General features: G+C 28.2%; 2 protein-coding genes and 1 long non-coding RNA gene across 3 annotated transcripts; 2 read left to right on the forward strand and 1 right to left on the reverse strand.

Annotated features, from left to right (window-relative positions):
• Positions 1–3,568: 3,568 nt before the first annotated feature.
• On the reverse strand, positions 3,569–5,555 carry LOC123304118 (zinc finger protein 883-like). Its single transcript, XM_044886334.1, has 2 exons — positions 5,465–5,555; positions 3,569–5,375 (listed from the first exon to the last, which is right to left on the reverse strand). Exons 1-2 carry the CDS (start codon positions 5,465–5,467, stop codon positions 3,570–3,572), a joined length of 1,809 nt encoding a protein of 602 aa, XP_044742269.1. The 5' UTR covers positions 5,468–5,555; the 3' UTR covers position 3,569.
• A 1,899-nt stretch (positions 5,556–7,454) lies between these two features.
• On the forward strand, positions 7,455–8,392 carry LOC123304183 (small nuclear ribonucleoprotein-associated protein B). Its single transcript, XM_044886338.1, has 2 exons — positions 7,455–7,620; positions 7,682–8,392. Exons 1-2 carry the CDS (start codon positions 7,618–7,620, stop codon positions 8,315–8,317), a joined length of 639 nt encoding a protein of 212 aa, XP_044742273.1. The 5' UTR covers positions 7,455–7,617; the 3' UTR covers positions 8,318–8,392.
• A 2,543-nt stretch (positions 8,393–10,935) lies between these two features.
• On the forward strand, positions 10,936–19,532 carry LOC123304198. The gene is made up of 3 exons (XR_006536246.1): positions 10,936–11,093; positions 11,658–11,725; positions 18,869–19,532. It is a non-coding gene; the product is annotated as an uncharacterized LOC123304198 (long non-coding RNA).

A 19,532-nucleotide genomic window follows, 5' to 3' on the forward strand; every position in this document is an offset into this window, starting at 1 on the left:
AGTCCTAAATAATAAAATTATATTCCTAAATCTTCCCAAACGATTCCCAATTGAATAAGAATAGTTTTAATGAAAAATAAAGCTTAACATTTACATAAATTAAAAATACAAAATTATTGTCAATGAAGTAACATTTGAATATTGCCGCCATTAATATAACCACAAAAAAATCAACTAAAAAATAAATGTAATTAATAAATTAATTATACTTTCCCAAATGATGAAACCGTGATTAATATGATTCCCAAATTAATTAGATTAGTCTCCATGTAAATTATTATCAAATAACGTAAAAATGGTGAAAATTTAATTTTTTACCTTCTAAGTATACGCTCTGAAAAACTAATTAATTACATGAAAACTAATCAGTCCTAAATAATAAAATTATATTCCTAAATCTTCCCAAACGATTCCCAATTGAATAAGAATAGTTTTAATGAAAAATAAAACTTAACATTTGCATAAATTAAAAAAACAAAATTATTGTCAATGAAGTAACATTTGAATATTGCCGCCATTCATATAACCATAAAAAACCAACTAAAAAATAAATGTGATTAATTAAATAATTTTAGTGTCCCAAATGATGAAACCGTGTTTAATGTGATTCCCAAATTAATTAGATTAGTCTCCATGTAAACTCTTATCAAATAAAGTAAAAATGGCGAAAATTTAATTTTTTACCTTCTAAGTATACGCTTTGAAAAACTAATTAATTACATGAAAACTAATCAGTCCTAAATAATAAAAATATATTCCTAAATCTTCCCAAACGATTCCCAATTGAATAAGAATAGTTTTAAGGGAAAATAAAACTTAACATTTATATAAATTAAAAAAACAAAATTATTGTAAATGAAGTAACATTTGAATATTGCCGCCATTAATATAACCACAAAAAATCAACTAAAAAATAAATGTAATTAATTAAATAATTTTAGTGTCCCAAATGATGAAACCGTGTTTAATGTGATTCCCAAATTAATTAGATTAGTCTCCATGTAAATTATTATCAAATAACGTAAAAATGGTGAAAATTTAATTTTTTACCTTCTAAGTATACGCTTTGAAGAACTAATTAATTAAATGAAAACTAATCAGTCCTAAATAAAATTATATTCCTAAATCTTCCCAAACGATTTCCAATTGAATAAGAACAGTTTTAAGGCAAAATAAAACTTAACATTTACATAAATTATAAAATAAATTATTCAGTAATATTTGAATATTGGCGCCATACTGCTATATAACAATTAATGTACGGTTAATTAACATAACCTATCAATTAACTAAAAAATAGGTGTAATTAATTAATTATACATTCCCAAACTCTGAAACCGTGTTTATCGTAATTCCCAAATGATTTCCTTTCGAATAACATAAAAATTAAGTGGATTTAATTTCCTACCTGCTAACTATACGCTGAAAAAAGAATCATTAATTACAGGAAAACTAATAATTCCCAAATTCTAAAATTATATTCCCAAATCCTCCCAAATGAATGGAAATAGTTTGAGTGAAAAATAACAATTTTATCTGCTAAGTATACGGAGCTATGTGCAGTATAGATAAAATGTCTCGAACGAGAGAGAAAACAAATATTGTCGGCACCGTAAAGTTTGGACATTCTTTCCCGTACCAACTGCCCATATAGGAGTATATTACATATATGACAATACCGTAAAGTGAAGTTGTTCTACGATAGGGCTGCATAGTGTTATCTCTCTTACTCCGGTTTCTTTTCAAATCCATAAGACTGCTCCAAGAGTAAGTGAGATAAGAGTAACATCGAATTTATGTTAAAGTTCCATAGGTCTTTCTCTCTTACTCCGAAAAGGTCACAGCATACCTACAATGTCCTACAGCATTTTGAAGGTTCAGATCATTTCGACATTTCAGTCTGCTGTTTTCCTAGCTGTCAAAAGTGTCGTTATTTTGTACAGCTTACAAAGATTCAGAAATATCAACTCGTAAAGAAGACGAAATACCATTTGCTATCACGGGGCCATTACAAAGCAGACCTACAGATTTTAATAAAAGTCTTAGTAATCCAAAATTTAAAGACGCAATACTTACCTTTTTACATAATCATTTGACGGACACTACATGTAGCTCAATTATTAAAGACAAAAAAGTTTTTTTAACAGTTGAAGACAATTGTTTTGTGTACACTCATAGTAATTTGGAATAATAACTCGAATAATAGATGAAAATTATGAATGCTACTATGAAGAAGCTGATACAAGAATTTTTTTCCACTTAAACAAATGTTCACCTCAACAAAAAATCCTCATAAAATCATTAGATACTGACGTGTTTATTATTTGTCTCGGAAACTCAAAGAGCAAGAAGTATGGATCACAACCAAAACCAATAACGAAATAAATTACGTAAATTGCACACAACTCGCAGAAAAGCTAGGTTCATCAGTCTGTCGAGCTCTACCGGACTTCCATGCTTTTAAAGGTTTTGATTATACAGCAGCTTTTGTTCGTAAAGGAAAAATTAATGCCTACAACCTCCTGTTAAAAAATGAAGAATATCAGAACATGTTCGAGCATTTGACAAATCCGGAAGACATAAATGATAAAGAAAAGACAGATTTAGTCCAAAGATTTACAAATGAAATGTATAACGTAAAAAAAAAAATAAACTAGAATTAAACACATTTTTTGTATCAACCTTCATTTATTATATAATCAACCCAAATAATAATTTTCCTGTATTTCCTCTTTTCCATATTAATTAGTATAATAAATAGTTAAAAACTTAAGGAAGAGACCAGAGGTAGAAGAAAGACTCTAAAAGAAATGTCATCATGTAAGTGAACTCTATAACAGTATAATCCTCACTCACACAATAAAATTTGGTATGCGCGATACTTTCGGCAGTTTGTAAGCACGCATACCAAGATAATTATAAATGTGACATTAAAACGCGTGAATTAAAAAAAAAACAAAAGGTTTTCGTGATAATGGATCAATTTTACCCCTTATCACACCATTCAAATAGGTATGTGTGACCTTTCCGGCTAAAAATTATTGGTCGGCCGGATTTTTTCTTGTTGACGGAATAAAATTATGGAAATTTAATAATAAATAATTTAATTAAAATATTTCCGGCCAATCAATCCACGCCGACCAAGCAAATCTTGTTCGTGTAAACGTTAACTTTTATTTTTTATTAAAAATATTAGAATCCGTGATCACGGAGCTTTCAGGATTGGTGGCTCCTCGCCTATTAAGAGTTTGTATTTAATGAAAATAAATGTTTATTCAATAGTCATCGTTATCTGGAAAAAAATCGTAATATATCATTTTATCATTATCACATATTTAGTTCCTATCACAATCTGTTCTTTTCTGCATATTACTTTTACAAAATAATGTCGATGTTTCACATCTGCCAAGCGTCCCGTGACGGCTCACATTTTTTTTTACATGGATTATGCATTATAGCCAAGGGTAACGAGCGTCTACTAAAAATTATGGAGATGTTGATTTTTAAAGATTTCACTCTCAGGTTCTATGAAATCAATTTTAAACTTTTCCCTTGATTTAAAAATTTTTTTATTTGTTAATTAAAATAATAACATTTAGATGTTTATGATCATTCAATTCGTTTTTATTTGTAAATATTCTGTCGCAATCTTCACACGCATATGGAGTTTGATCACTATGAATTCTTCTATGTTTTACAAAGTTTATTTTCATGCTAAATGTTCTATGACAAACATAACAACAATATGGCTTGTCTCCTGAATGTGTTCGTTTATGCCTAGTTAAAACATGCTTCAGACTGAATGCTTTATCACAAACATCACATGTATATGGCTTCTCTCCTGTATGAGTTCGTTTGTGTGCATTTAGGCTGCTGTGCTGAGTAAATGTTTTATTACAAACATTACATGAGTGAGGTCTTTCTCCCGTATGAGTTCTTTTATGAGTATCTAAATGATTTTTACGGTAGAATATTTTACCACAAACATCACAATCAAAATATTCTTCTGCTGTATGAATTCGTTTGTGTCTCAATAAAAGTAAATTCGAAGTAAATTTTTGATCACAAATTTCACATTTAAAAGGTTTTTCTTGAGTATGTGTTCGTTTATGTTTAACTAAATCACCACTATATCTGTATGATTTATTACAAACATCACATGAGTAAGGTGTTTCTCCGGTATGAGTCAGTTTGTGACTACTTAAATTGTACCTGAATTTGAATTTTTTATCACAAACATCACATGCATGCGGCTTTTTTCCTGTATGAATTATTTTATGTATATTTAGATTACCAACAGCAACGAATGTTTTATAACAAATTTCACATGAATAGGGTTTTTCGCCGGTATGTCTTCGTTCATGTACAGCAAGATGACATTTTTCTGTGAATGTTTTATTACAAATATTACAAGAATAAGGTTTTTCTCCGGTATGTCCTAGCTTATGTTTAGCAACATAACATTTATCTCTGAATGTTTTATTACAAATATTACAAGAATAAGGTTTTTCTCCTGTATGAGTTCGTTTATGATAAGTTAATTTGGTACTAGTTCTGAACTTTTGGTCACAAACATTACATGCATGCGGCTTTTTTCCTGTATGAATTTTTTTATGGTTACATAGATCACCAACAGCAACGAATGTTTTATCACAAATTTCACATGAATAGGGTTTTTCGCCGGTATGTCTTCGTTCATGTACAGCAAGATTACCTTTTTCTTTGAATGTTTTATTACAAATATTACAAGAATAAGGTTTTTCTCCGGTATGTCTTAGCTTATGTTTAGCAACATAACATTTTTCTCTGAATGTTTTATTACAAATATTACAAGAATAAGGTTTCTCTCCAGAATGAACTCGTCTATGTATTTTCAAGCTAGTTTTTTTGTTGAATTTTTGGTTACAAACATCACACGAAAAAAGCTCTTCTTGTGTATTTGTGTGAATTTCTTTTAACATTTCATCATTTTCTGATTCACATCTGTTAAACATTTCGTCGAAATCTTCATCTTTTATAATTAATTCCGAATGTAAAGCTTGTTCAATTTTAATTTTTGATTTTTTCAACATCTCATCAATATTCTCATCCATTTCATCATGGTTTGAATAAAATTCTTTTGATATTTCTTCGTCATTGCAATCAATTAATTGTAAATTTAACTCTTGTTCAATTTGAATTTTTTCTTTTTTCAATATTTGTTCACCATTTTCAATACTTGTTAATCCATCAATTAAAATTAGTCCTGTTTGTAACTCTATTTCAATTTTTGTTTTGTCATTTTCAACTATTTGTGTTTCATCAATATCCTCATCCATTTCATCATTATTTGAGTAAAATTCTTTTGACATTTCGGTATAATTAATTAACAAAACCTATTTTCACCATGAACATAAATATTGTAAATATAACATGATAACATTTTAAATATAATATAAAAAATAAAATAATAAAAATTTCTTACCATTCATAAATCACCAAACAGGTTATACACAAATACATACATATACAGGAAGCACGTGCAAACCATAGGTCGCTGTGTAAGTGGAAATGGCTGCAAAAATATAAATTTGATTATGAATCCATGTAAATTATTATCAAATAACGTAAAAATGGTGAAAATTTAATTTTTTACCTTCTAAGTATACGCTTTGAAAAACTAATTAATTACATGAAAACTAATCAGTCCTAAATAATAAGTTATATTCCTAAATCTTCCCAAACGATTCCCAATTGAATAAGAATAGTTTTAATGAAAAATAAAGCTTAACATTTACATAAATTAAAAAAACAAAATTATTGTCAATGAAGTAACATTTGAATATTGCCGCCATTCATATAACCATAAAAAATCAACTAAAAAATAAATGTAATTAATAAATTAATTATACTTTCCCAAATGATGAAACCGTGATTAAGATGATTCCCAAATTAATTAGATTAGTCTCCATGTAAATTATTATCAAATAACGTAAAAATGGTGAAAATTTAATTTTTTACCTTCTAAGTATACGCTTTGAAAAACTAATTAATTACATGAAAACTAATCAGTCCTAAATAATAAAATTATATTCCTTAATCTTCCCAAACGATTCCCAATTGAATAAGAATAGTTTTAATGAAAAATAAAGCTTAACATTTACATAAATTAAAAAAACAAAATTATTGTCAATGAAGTAGCATTTGAATATTGCCGCCATTCATATAACCATAAAAAATCAACTAAAAAATAAATGTAATTAATAAATTAATTATACTTTCCCAAATGATGAAACCGTGATTAAGATGATTCCCAAATTAATTAGATTAGTCTCCATGTAAATTATTATCAAATAACGTAAAAATGGTGAAAATTTAATTTTTTACCTTCTAAGTATACGCTTTAAAGAACTAATTAATTAAATGAAAACTAATCAGTCCTAAATAATAAAAATATATTCCTAAACCTTCCCAAACGATTTCCAATTGAATAAGAACAGTTTTAAGGCAAAATAAAACTTAACATTTACATAAATTATAAAATAAATTATTCAGTAATATTTGAATATTGGCGCCATTCTACTGTATAACAATTAATGTACGGTTAATTAACATAACCTATCAATCAACTAAAAAATAGGTGTAATTAATTAATTATACATTCCCAAACTCTGAAACCGTGTTTATCGTAATTCCCAAATGGTTTCCTTTCGAATAACATAAAAATTAAGTGGATTTAATTTCCTACCTGCTAACTATACGCTGAAAAAAGAATCATTAATTACAGGAAAACTAATAATTCCCAAATTCTAAAATTATATTCCCAAATCCTCCCAAACGATTCCCAAATGAATGAAAATTGTTTGAGTGAAAAATAACAATTTTACCTGCTAACTATACGGAGCTCACCGGGCCCGCATTTGAGTAAAGATCTTAAATATCTTTGATAAAATTTACCATACAACCGTGTACCGTTGATTTTTCAACGGGTTTCACCAATGTAAAGGAGTGCTTAGATTATCAAAATTTAACTGAACAACTGTTACCATAAAACTTGGATGCTTTCTTGACAGATGGATATTTATATGAAATCGTAGGTACTAGCTGCTAATTTCCTATTAGTTCAATACATTTTTATTATATAAAAATAATAATTTGAGAACCTTAAAAATAAAAATCATTATTATATTGTACACATATTTAAAGATTAATTAATTATTTTAAATACAATACATGGATATAATTAATATTATGATTTATATTTTTATTTAAATAATTGGAAATTGAATACAAACGCATCCAAAGCTATTACTAGTTCCTTCAAAAATTCTAAAGAAATTGAACATAAAACTTTGTCCAAATTCTTTGCTAGTGTAAGCACCTCTTAAGAGCATTTTGATTACTACATTGCCTATCCGTGTTTTAGACTTTAATATTGTAGAGATATTTCTTTTTGAATTTAGTGGCGGAAATAGTTTGTTATTTGTATAGTTAATTCATTTTAAAACTTATTAGAGCCGGCGTTTGATGAAAAAGGTGAAAAAATAAGTAAATATTTGGTATCAACGATAATTTAAAGAACTTTGTTAAAGTTCTAATTATCTACTTTGTGAAACCGGGGATCTTTTAAAAAACAAAATGGTAAGAAAATTTAAGTTTATTCAATACGTATATATCTATAACCTAAAACTTATTTTTTTAGACGATAGGAAAGAATAATAAAATGCTTCAGCATATCAACTACCGAGTTCGGATAATATTACAAGACTCCCGAACATTTATTGGTACATTTAAAGCATTTGATAAACATATGAACTTAATATTAGGAGATTGTGAAGAATTTCGTAAAATCAAACAGAAAAATGCTAAACAAGTTGAACGTGAAGAAAAAAGAGTATTAGGATTTGTGCTATTACGTGGTGAAAGTATAATATCGATGACAATTGAAGGTCCACCTCCACCTGAAGAAGGTTTACCTAGAGTACCAATTCCTGGAGCAGCTCCAGGTATTGGGGTAGGACGTGCAGCTGGACGAGGTGTCCCAGCTGGAATGGCAGGAGTACCTGCTGGTTTACAAGGGCCTGTAAGAGGTGTTGGAGGTCCATCACAACAAATCATGACACCAACCGGACGAGGTCAAGTGTCTGCACCACCACAAATGCATCAAGGTCCACCAAGAATGGGTGGACCTCCACCTGGCATGATGGGACCCCCACCCGGTATGATGGGAATGCCTCCTGGTATGCAGATGGGACGTGGTGCACCTCCAATGGGGCCACCTGGAATGAGAGGGCCACCTCCAAATATGATGCGAGGAGGTCCACCTAGACCATATTAATTTAAATCATAATAAATTAAGTTTTAATTATTATAAATAACTATTGAATTAAATAAATCTTTTTTTTTTAATAATGCCGGATTTAAGCTACAGAAATAAAAATTAATTTAAATGTAAATATTTAGTTCATGGTATTAGCGTATTTTGAAATTTTGTATTTGTTATCAAGCTTATATTCATTTATTTGATTGTCATAAGAAAATATTGATGGTACCCAATACCGTCGGTCCTGTAAGCGAACATAATTTTCTTTTGCTTATTTTATTTATTACCGTTTTACAAAAGACTTTATATGGGGTATTCATTAACTCAATAATTTCAAGAATTGTCCTTTTAAAGAATGATAACGCATACGAAGTTTCAAATATGGGATAAACACGGTAAAAGTACTAGTAAAATGGCTATTCGTACACAATTGGGCGTCAACGTGTACTCAGTATGATTAATTCTTTGGATATTTTGAATTTTTTTTCTAAACTTACGACTCACGTTTTAATCCGGCAGTAATATTTTGTAAACGTTTAGTTAGATTTTTGCCTTTTTTTTATTGTGATGAAAATTCTTTCTAAAATAAAATATATACTTTTCACAAATAAATGTAGTATTTTTACAAACAAACTGGTCTGGTAGAATTACACAGTCTGCAAAAAAAAAAATTTTTTGTCAGCTGCATGAGATATTTTTACCAAATTATATGTTTTAGAATGCGCTGATTTCAGCAATGATAGCCATTTTTTTCTATCACGTAAGGTTTTTTTTTGCAAATTCAAACACAAAAAATTGGTAAAAGCACTCGTTTATTAAAAATATACAGTAGTCTGCAAGCATTGTGACATCCCATCTTACTTGGTACCGTCTCTCGATATCGCGGACATCCTGGTGAAACCGCTCTCCCTGTTCTTCACTGTAAGCTCTCAGGTTTTCAGAAAAATATTCTATGTGAGAGTGTAAAAAATGGACCTTCAGGCTTATCTTGCAGCCTTGAGCTTCGTAAGCTACTAGTTGAACAATGATTTTGTAGTCAGCATCCTTAGTATTTCCCAAAAACTTTCGCACTACATCCTTGAACGATACCCAACCTTCTTTTTCCTTCTCAATCATACTTTCCACAAACAGGGTGTCAGTTAAAAGCCTTCTTATGTCGGGGCCAGTGAAAACTCCCTCTTTCAACTTTGCTTCTGACAGCTCCGGGGATTTTGTACATAGATATTTAAAAAGTCTCCATCCTTTTGCAGTTATTTCACAAATTGTTTCATCAACCCCAATTTGATATAGAGAGGTGGCAACAAAACTTTTTCTGGTGGCACCAAAGTAGTATTGATAACATTTTCTCCCCAGGTTTCTAATTTTCTCGGGGTGCCAATCACTTTTAGTCCAGTGCTGTTTTCTGGCTCTACTATCCCATAAGCATAAAAAGCATGGGTATTTAGTGTAACCTGCCTGCTGATCCAAAAGCATCGTGAGTATTTTGAAGTCCCCAAAAACTATCCATTGATGGTCCTGTTATTTGAATCTTTCCAGGGTAATGGCCAAATTATTATAGTTAGTTTTCTTCCATATGGACAGAATAACCCATTGGAAGCGAAGCTAATTTATTTTTATTGTGCAATAATACTACTTTAAGACTAGTTTTATATAATATTACTATAAAATACTATGTAATACTACTTAAAGACTAGTTTATGTTGTTATTAATATCTATGAAAACCTATGTGATAAAATGTTTTGAATATTATTCCCAAAGATATTGTAATAGTATTATTTTATCTATGATTATTCTTGTTTTTGGGAGGTCAAAATCTATAAGAAAATGTAAAAACATCCTATGCAGTTTTTTAGTCGCAGACCTGTGTTATTTTGAACTTTTTTAAGTATTCACATATTTATAAATGCACCCTCACAAAAAATTGGTAGACTCGTCAGAAGGAAGTCTCTCACAAAATTTCAAGTATGTATTAATATAATAAGGTATTCCACTATTTTAAAAAAAAAGTACTTCAAAATGTTGATTTTGCTGAGAAAAAGCTACAAAAAATTTATTTCGGAAAAATACACACGTTTTCTTTCCAAAAACTAAAATTAAATTTTAAATCTTTTTTAAACTGTCAAAAACGCGGGCATCCAATTTGATGACGTAATATGGGTATCACTATATGAAATAACACAAATAAGTTTGGCATATATATTCATAGACATCTGATTATAATAAATATAAATACTTATTATCTATGTATACATTATACCCAGCTGTCTACACTGAACTAATTGATGGTCTATGATTGATACCGCTATGACATCACGGCAGGGCTTACCCGCGTTTTGGGTCACGTGATATACAGTTTAAAAATTACGATTTTTAATTTTAATATTTTACAAGAAAAATGTGCTTTTATGACTCGAAATCAGAATATTTAAGTATATTTTTACATAAATTTTAACTTTTTTCAAATTTCATGATTTATTTTTTACTAACGATAATACTCTATTATTTTACAAGGCATCCATTCTGTCCCACGGTCTATAAATATTACATAACCATACCGTTAGTGTGGTTCATATCTGTATTTCAGAGGTCTATGGTAACAACTGCATTCTTTTCTATTTATATTACAGGCTTTAACTACGTAGAGACTATTCTTATAGAACACTGTAGAAAAAACACCTTGAGTACCTTGGACAGTGGACCTTGATTTGTTAAAAAAAAAAAAAACCAACTTTTATAACTTTGACAATTGAATATTTCTCTCTCTTTTTCTTCGTGTATTTTTACATGAATGTAAGTAAATATTTTTGATTTAAATTTTCACTTAATTTTCTTAAATAATATAAGTAAATATTTATTAATTAGATATACATTAAATTATACACATATTCTACACCATCAGCTACCAAAAAATTAGTTGAAAATATTTAATATTTTTAGAATATTTCAATATTTGACATTTTTGTTTTGGAAATAGATTTTTAACTGAAACTTATATAATTAAAAAAAAAAATATTTCAAATTTTAATTTGAATGTCAAATAGGTAGTATTTAAAAAAGAAAATATTATAAAGTTTTCTTAAAAAATGCATTTTAATTGGATTTTAAAAAGAATATGATTTTAATACAGAATCTATATAAAACTGAATGCATGTATCACGTGGAATGTACGCGATATAAGTATTATAATCGGATCGAGTCAGTTTAAGCTAATTATAGAATTTAAATTATTTATTTGTATAATATACGGCGCCTAATAGATCTATAGTCACTCTTGGTTTTCAAGTGTAGATTGAAACATATAATTCATTCAATATGACTCTTTAAATCAACTTTTTTTCCACTTTTGTTCAATAGTGACTTATTTACATTGGAGAATGAAGATGTTGCGGGCTACATACTATGCTTTCCGTTCATTAACTCACGTAAGTGTTTTTAATATTTTTCTTTATTGATCAATTTTTCTTTAGTATAATTTTTCAGAGATAATTTTCGTTTCTAAATAATGCATGACCTACCTGAATAAGAAACATAGTATCTGTAATTTTACTTATTGTTTTATCTGCGTTTTATAATAGTTTTTGATAAAATTATGTAAGAATTGATTTTTAGCGAAATCATCGAAGTTATTAAATATGATACAACGTGGGTTTGATTATCGATTGTTTCTAGATTTTTCGAACAATCGACATAGCGGGAATAGTTGTTCTATTTGGTCCATTGAAATAGGAATAGATCCACATAACTTCTTTGGTTTAGCCATATTATATTGATTCATAAAGAAAATATCTAAAAAGAATTAATCACCTTTTTGGGCTGATGAATAGGCAATAGCTACCACAAAAGAATACAGTTTTAATAGGGAATATTCATGTATTTTTTTTATATTTATAATTCATTGTTTACACCGTTATAACAAAGTAAAAAATATAAATACTGCTTAAAACTGGTGTATTTAAGTGTAAAAAAATATTTAAATACATTATAATTTTGAGATATTTAAACGCAATTTTTTGGCGCTCCCTGTTGATGACGTATATGTACGTGATCTGTCAATTGGTGGCAGTTCAATATATAATTTACACTTTAAAAAATGAATTTACAACATAGAATTTACACTCGTTATTATTTATTAAGTTTTCTAATAAAAAGCCGTAGAATAGTATAATTTAATGAAATACCATATAAAATGTAAGCAATTAATATCATATAGTATGTCAACAAATTTGACAAGCCCGTACTTTGATGTCACGTCCGTATAAAAATTTGAATTTCCGTTTTAGAAATTTTTAAATGCCTTCATTGAATTTGTTTTTTTTTATTAATTAATTTTAAGTAATTAAAAAGATATTAATTACTAAAATAATGGTTTAGTTGAAATGTCCAGTCATTAAAGTTACGGAAGAAAAATATTTGAACCAAATTTAAATTTCATGAATATTCCCTATTGTGTAATCGTAAAAATGAAATAAAATTGTTGAAACCGTCTGTTAGTCTATTTGGATTACGTACTCTTAATTTAAAAATAGCCGATTTTTATCATTACTTAATTCAAAATTAGTCGAATACTTCGTCGTCCGTTGATTTGTGTACACTTGTGATTGCTCGCTACAGGTTACAATTCTTTTGACAAGTATATTGTTTATATTAATTCGTAAAGCATCTCAATAGAAGTTTTGATAAAGCATGATGATCGGCTTCATGAAACCTGCTCATGAAACTGGTATTATTTGTCCGTAATTCTCGTAATTCTGTATCCTAACTCTACGATAATACTTTCAATAAATAAAAAATAAAGTTAAGATGCGAAATATTCAAGGATGAAAATGCAACCCCTTAATTGGGAATATAGCAGCTAAACCACTTCGAAGCTGATGGAGGTTTAAAGCTGCCTAAAGATTTTTCTTACGTATTGTGAAGTGCTGACACTAATTTTCTAAGAGGCGTGATTGTAAAATGGTGCCAAAAATTGTTACAGCAATTTTTATAAACAAACGACAACAAAAATTATATTGCCGAGTAAACGGTCGTTTTGGCGTATTTTCAAATTTTAAATTGAGACCTTTTTTGAAGCCAAAATTTTTAAATTTTTATATCTAATCATATAAAATGCTTTGTCCTGAATGGTTGATTGACTGACTGATCAACGTACATTCGAAAAACAAGCCCAAGTATGGGACAACGTGATTCTTTGTTCCAATCTACTTAGATTTTTGCATAAAACTCTTTAACAGAATTCATTGAAGACGTGTTTCATATTTTATTCATCGCTTGACGTAGTTAAAAAGGGGTATAATGTTATTTTATGGATGATCGAAGTTAGTAAATATGTAAAATTAAGCGAGTGCATTTCTTGGAAAATTTTAAGGAAAATGTCAATTTTGTTCAATGGTGAATAAGTTTAGTAGATTGATCATTTGCCATACGCCAAAACAAACCAAGCACCCAGGTTCATAGTGATTCATGCGGCGGTAATTATAAAAACTGTGCTGTTAGCTATGGTCTGTGGAAATTCTTTGGCATACGCGCTTCGTCATGTGTTAATCCAGCCCTGACTATCATTTTCAAACATTTCGACGATTGTGAAAGCTGTAAGTCAAATTCACGATCTCCGTAATTAGTAAAACACTTTCCGTGTTCCGAAAACACTTTGCTTAAGTAAAAATATAGTTGGGTAGATTAAAATGGACCACCATTCATTTACACCAAATATTGAACTGCCGGAAATATGTCAACCTTCAATCTATTCAAATTCCGGGTGTGTGTGTCTTCAATATATAAATACTATAAAATACATTTTTAGTGACTGTATGTTCCGTTAAATAAAACAAGATGCCATCTAAAAAAGTTGAATCCTTGAAAAATCTTCATTTCGATGTAAAAATTGGGATTTTAGTACGGTTAGTTAAGTTAATTAATTATTTTATTATACAGTTAGTAATGGTTAATAACTAACTACATAAACATTTCTTCATAGAATATCAAAATCGAGTTTCTTGTAATCGAGTCACAAAAGGTAAAAAATTTTATTGTTACGGAACAATCCTTTGTTTAATGAATAGAGAATTATGTCATAACGAAAGTTCATTAAATATTCAAATAAATAAAATGTTATCTGTATGAAACAATTAAAAATTTTTTATAGTTGATTTTTAAGATTATTTTTAGAATTCATGTGACAAACTTGTAAGTTTTTGAAGTATGATAAATTTTTCAAATTGTTGTTTGTTAAGTTTTTGAATATAATCCAAATTTGTTACAAAAAAAATTATATTATCGTTAAACCTATAAATAGAATTATTATTATTTTTTTTTTTTCAAAATACTTTTTTTATTTCATTGAAAAATATTAAATGTTTTTCTCTGCATGTTTGTGAAACAATTCTGCCTGAAAAACACTGAAAATATGAAATAACATTTATAGACTTAGTGCATGTACTGTATAATATGTTTGGTAATGAATAATTTTTTTACGCACAGTTAAAAACAAACTTATATTATTTTTAAATACTGGCAATAGTTCAATTTTGAAAATTGTATATTCCTTTAGATAAAATTTAAAAAGTCATATTTTGTTAGGGTATAAAGGGGATAAGCGAGAGCAACCTTTAACAATATTTACTTTTAAACCCAGCGAAGCGAGTGGGTATCACTATATTTGTGTAATAACTAAAATTTACACTAAAGTTCTTTAGTGTAAACGAATATATTCTGTCAATAAACTAATGAGATTTTTTAAGTAAAAAATTTCATTTTGGTACTTGTATGGGGGGGGGGGTAGATCGAGCAACAAAGTGCGATTATTTCTTGAACAATTTGGAGATGTTCTAAAATACCATAAGAGACTTGAACTGGTTACAACTTTGAAGGATTTTAACGATGATTGACTTAAGTTTATCCCCTCAGTCTACTAGTTCTTCTTCCGAGCTCAGCTTGTTTTCCTTTCAGCCAGTAGCCTGCAATTCGCTCCGAGCGTGAATTTCGTTTCCATGACAACGATACACTACTTTAATTATAGAATTAATGGATGCATATATAATTGTGTGGATTGCATTGAAAACTTACATTTAAAATTTAATATTCTTGTTTCACAAATTTAAATAAATAATTACGATAATTAACATTTGAAAAATAATATTTGTACAATTTGATTTCTTATTTTCACAATTTTTAATGCATTAAGTTTAATTAATTAGTGTTTTTCAATCATTTTAATTTGACAGTTTCTATATCATTAACATGTAAAGAATTGCAAATTAGTCATAACAGCCCACTTTATCTCCAAAATTTTTCACTTAAAGCGCTGGCATCGATTTTATTATCCCTACCATGACTACGCACACAACGAATAGCTGCTACTTATATTACATATAGAGAGATTTAGCGGAAGAAATTAAAACTCTTTCGATTGATTGTACAGTTCCTATAAAAAGCGCTTGAATGTTTTTGTGATGCTTGTGCCGATAGTTTTGTACCAGGTTTTCATATTTTCAGTGTTATAATTATACTTTTGCAATGTAATTAGAATTAGATGCGTATTGTTTATAAAAATAAACTAGTTTTAATATTATTTGCTTTGTATTTATATTTATAAAAATTTTGTTAAACAATTATTATTTCTTGATATAAAATAACAAAATATAAGTATTAATTTACGCAAATTGACAGAGTAAATATTGAACTTGTAGAGGTTAACACATTTAATTGTGAGATAAATGGATTTGACGTCTTTGATTTTTTAAAAACAAGAGTGATCAGATGGAAAGTTAATTGGAAGACATGCATTTTTTTGATGATTTAATTTAGAATTTTTAATTTATTATACTTAGTAAAATGTCAGTTTTTAAATATTCGCGGAAATATATGTCTAAAAAATAACGTTAAAAAATAACGTAAAAACTAATGTTAGCAAGCCTTGGCGCAATTTTAAATGATCTCACAAATTCTTTTAAACATAGCTGGATTCACTCGCTTAGTTTCGATAACAAATAGGTTACTATTCATTTGAGGAAGAGCGTGAGAAAAATTAACAAATTGGCGTAAGGTGCGTGAAATTGCAATTTCTTGACTTGTTCAAAAAATGTATATGCCGCAGCCAACTAGCTTTATTAGCCGTTCAATTAACAGTCTCGTCTTTTAACTAAACAGTTAAAAGTTACACCGTTAAACTAAGGGCCTGAATGATATTCAGCCATAGCATTTAATACAACATTTAAAGAACTGTCTGGCTTGTATTTAGGCCATTCATGCAATAGAGTGCAGTGAATTTGAAAAAAAGATTTTCTTTTTGAAATATTGTCGCCATAGTTTGCATCTGAGTACTGGAACTTTGGCTGCTTAGAAAATCAGTTTTTAATAGTACCATACTTATTTTCAACTTTTTGTATACTCTTCCATTGTACTTTTTTGCGTAATCGCAAGATGGCCTGCCAGGTGGCAGAAAAAGGAACTGAATTAAAATGACAAGGCTAGGCAAGTAGCTAAACGTCATCGATCCAAGTCATTAGCATTGCTGTTTCATTAAATGACTGAATATCGTTCAGACCACTAGTTGAACAGCGGCGTTTAGGAAAGGGTTGGGTTGTGAATTGAACGGCTAATTAAGCTAATTGGCTGCGACATATATACGTTATGAAGAGCAATCTTAATGGAGGGTTAATTACAAACAAATTATTTAACCACTTTAATGAAAAGCGTATAATATAGAAAACTTTGAGTGTTACTCCTTGATCGGATGATATTGTAAAATCATTAAAACGGATATATAATTTTGACTGCGTTTTCATATTTTAAAGAAGGCATATTAAAATATTTGAATTTTGATCTGCAGTTTTTAATAATCATCAGTTCATCACTATTTAAATTTTTTTTAAAGCATGCTTCAAACATGGTTGTCATCAATAAATTTATGTTATCTATAAAAAATGGCACACTTATATTGAGGCTGATCGATGTAAATGTCTAATTAAAAATGATATCAGTATAATTAATCTTTTTTAAAAAGTAAAATTATATTAATAATAAAAAGATAACGTTGTTACTATGAATGTTGTCTACCTATTTAAGGAATGTAGACTTTCATTTATTTTTACGGTAAAAGTTTCTCTAATCACAATGAATTCATTAATTATCTCTGGAATATTTTACATTAACGTCATATTTCTTTTCAATTAGTATGCTGGAATTAACCCGCGAACTTTGAAAAAACTCAAATGTAGTTCATAAGTGATAGAAACTTTTAACCCCGAATATATCGAAAGTTCACTACGCCACTTTGGGCAAGCTAAGAAGTATCGTTTTCCAAAGTTTCAGCCAATTAAGCCATTTCCCATAAGAATTATATATTCTCCTTTAAATTTTCCTAATATTTATTAAAATTTTCAAAATTCAATATAAAAGCTCCTACGAATTATCTCAAAATAAGCATTCCTGAAAAAGAATCAATCCGATAATATTCTTCGGGAGCAAAGACCATTCCCTTCGCCTCACCAGTGGCAGTCTTATCAAATTTTAAGAGTCTTGTGGTTTTTTAGCGTCATACCCTACTCTCCACTCTTCAATAAACAATGGCTTATTCGTAATTAAGCTGAATTAAAAGGGTTCTACGTTTGAAATGATAAAAATTGAAATAATCAATAAAATTTGTCAAATATTTATAAAATTTAAAAAAGAAAAATCAGAGCTGCGTAAAATAAAAAAGGTTGGAAAATTGTGCTACGCTTGATCTTGTATTTTGACGCATCTGTTTTGCTAACACATAAACGGATGTATCTTTGAAAAATATTCATTATAAAATTATTGATTTGGGTTTTAAATACTTCAAATATGATAAAATAAATTTATAAATAAAACTAATTAACCAAATTTTTAAAAAGATAAATTTATACAATTATAATTTCGATAAAATTAATTCACATAATCACATAACATTGTCCTTTTCAATAATGATGTCAGCTCTTTATTCTTACCAAAGCTAAAATTTAAAGTATTATTCATGAATGATTTTTAAATAGTAATTAATCCAAAGAGGTGTGTTAATGCAATTTTACTAAATTAGCGACCTCTCTGAAGACCAAGAAGCCATGAGAATAATTACTATTACCTAATTTGTACTGATAATGACTACGTTGTAGTCAAAATATGCATTAATAATACGATAATCTTCGAAGATGAATTTGAAACTTAATAAAATACGATGGGAATTAAGCCGAGAGTAAGATCTTCCTGACCGCATTTAACTCCCGAAAGAGCAACCTTCTCGGTAGCATAGCAACAGTTTGTAAAATTATAGAATCGATAACTTTAATTTGAAATTTGGTTCTGCATATTCTAATTTTAATTGGCTGTACTTCTTTTAGGGAAACAAATTATTTGTAAATTCTTTTGTCATACTAATATAAAAATGTTTGCTTTCAAATAAATATTTTTATGCCAAAATTTGTTTTGTTTTTTTTTTTTTTAGCACATGCTATTTTAAATTTCCTTATCCTTTGAAAAAATACTCGAATATTTTAAATTCAAAAATTAAGCTAAATATACTAACAGAATTTTGTATTTTTATTTTTCAGAATCAACTCTTTTCATTATGCATTGGAGTTGGAATTTCATCTTTTGGAACAATCCAATTATTAAACAGTCCACCAAAACGAAATACATAAAACTAATGTATTTCGAAAAAAATATTTAAATGGCGAAACATCAACAAAAATAAAAAACCAGAAAATAATAATTAAAAATATTTTAATTTTATTTATATGTACGTCTTAATATTTTGGATATATAAATTTTCAATGTTTAAATAATGCTTGCATGTATATTTAAAACTTAATTCTCCATGTATGTCATTATGTACACTTGTAGTTTTCCACCATTTTAAAATGATCTTTCGTGATATAATTTTCTTTTTTGTTGTTGGATGTAATCCATTAAAGAAAATATGTTTTTAAATTTATTTTTTATATTTTATTTATTATTTTGAATGGATTACTACTACTATTATTACGACTGTATATTGTATGAAACAGACAGAATGTACGACGGCGAATTTGAAACTATCATCTGAAAACATGATTATATCGATAAAAAAAAATTATTTAATAATATATTATGTTTTCTTTTTGTTCGTTTAAAAATAAGAAAAAAAAATGTATATAAATAATTATGTGGAAAATAAAAGGATAAACTCGAAAACACTTTTTGTATGAAAATTTAAATTGTGTAAACAATATTTTT

This window comes from Chrysoperla carnea, chromosome 1 (genome assembly GCF_905475395.1).
Source record: "Chrysoperla carnea chromosome 1, inChrCarn1.1, whole genome shotgun sequence".
Classification (NCBI taxonomy): Eukaryota; Metazoa; Arthropoda; class Insecta; order Neuroptera; family Chrysopidae; genus Chrysoperla; species Chrysoperla carnea.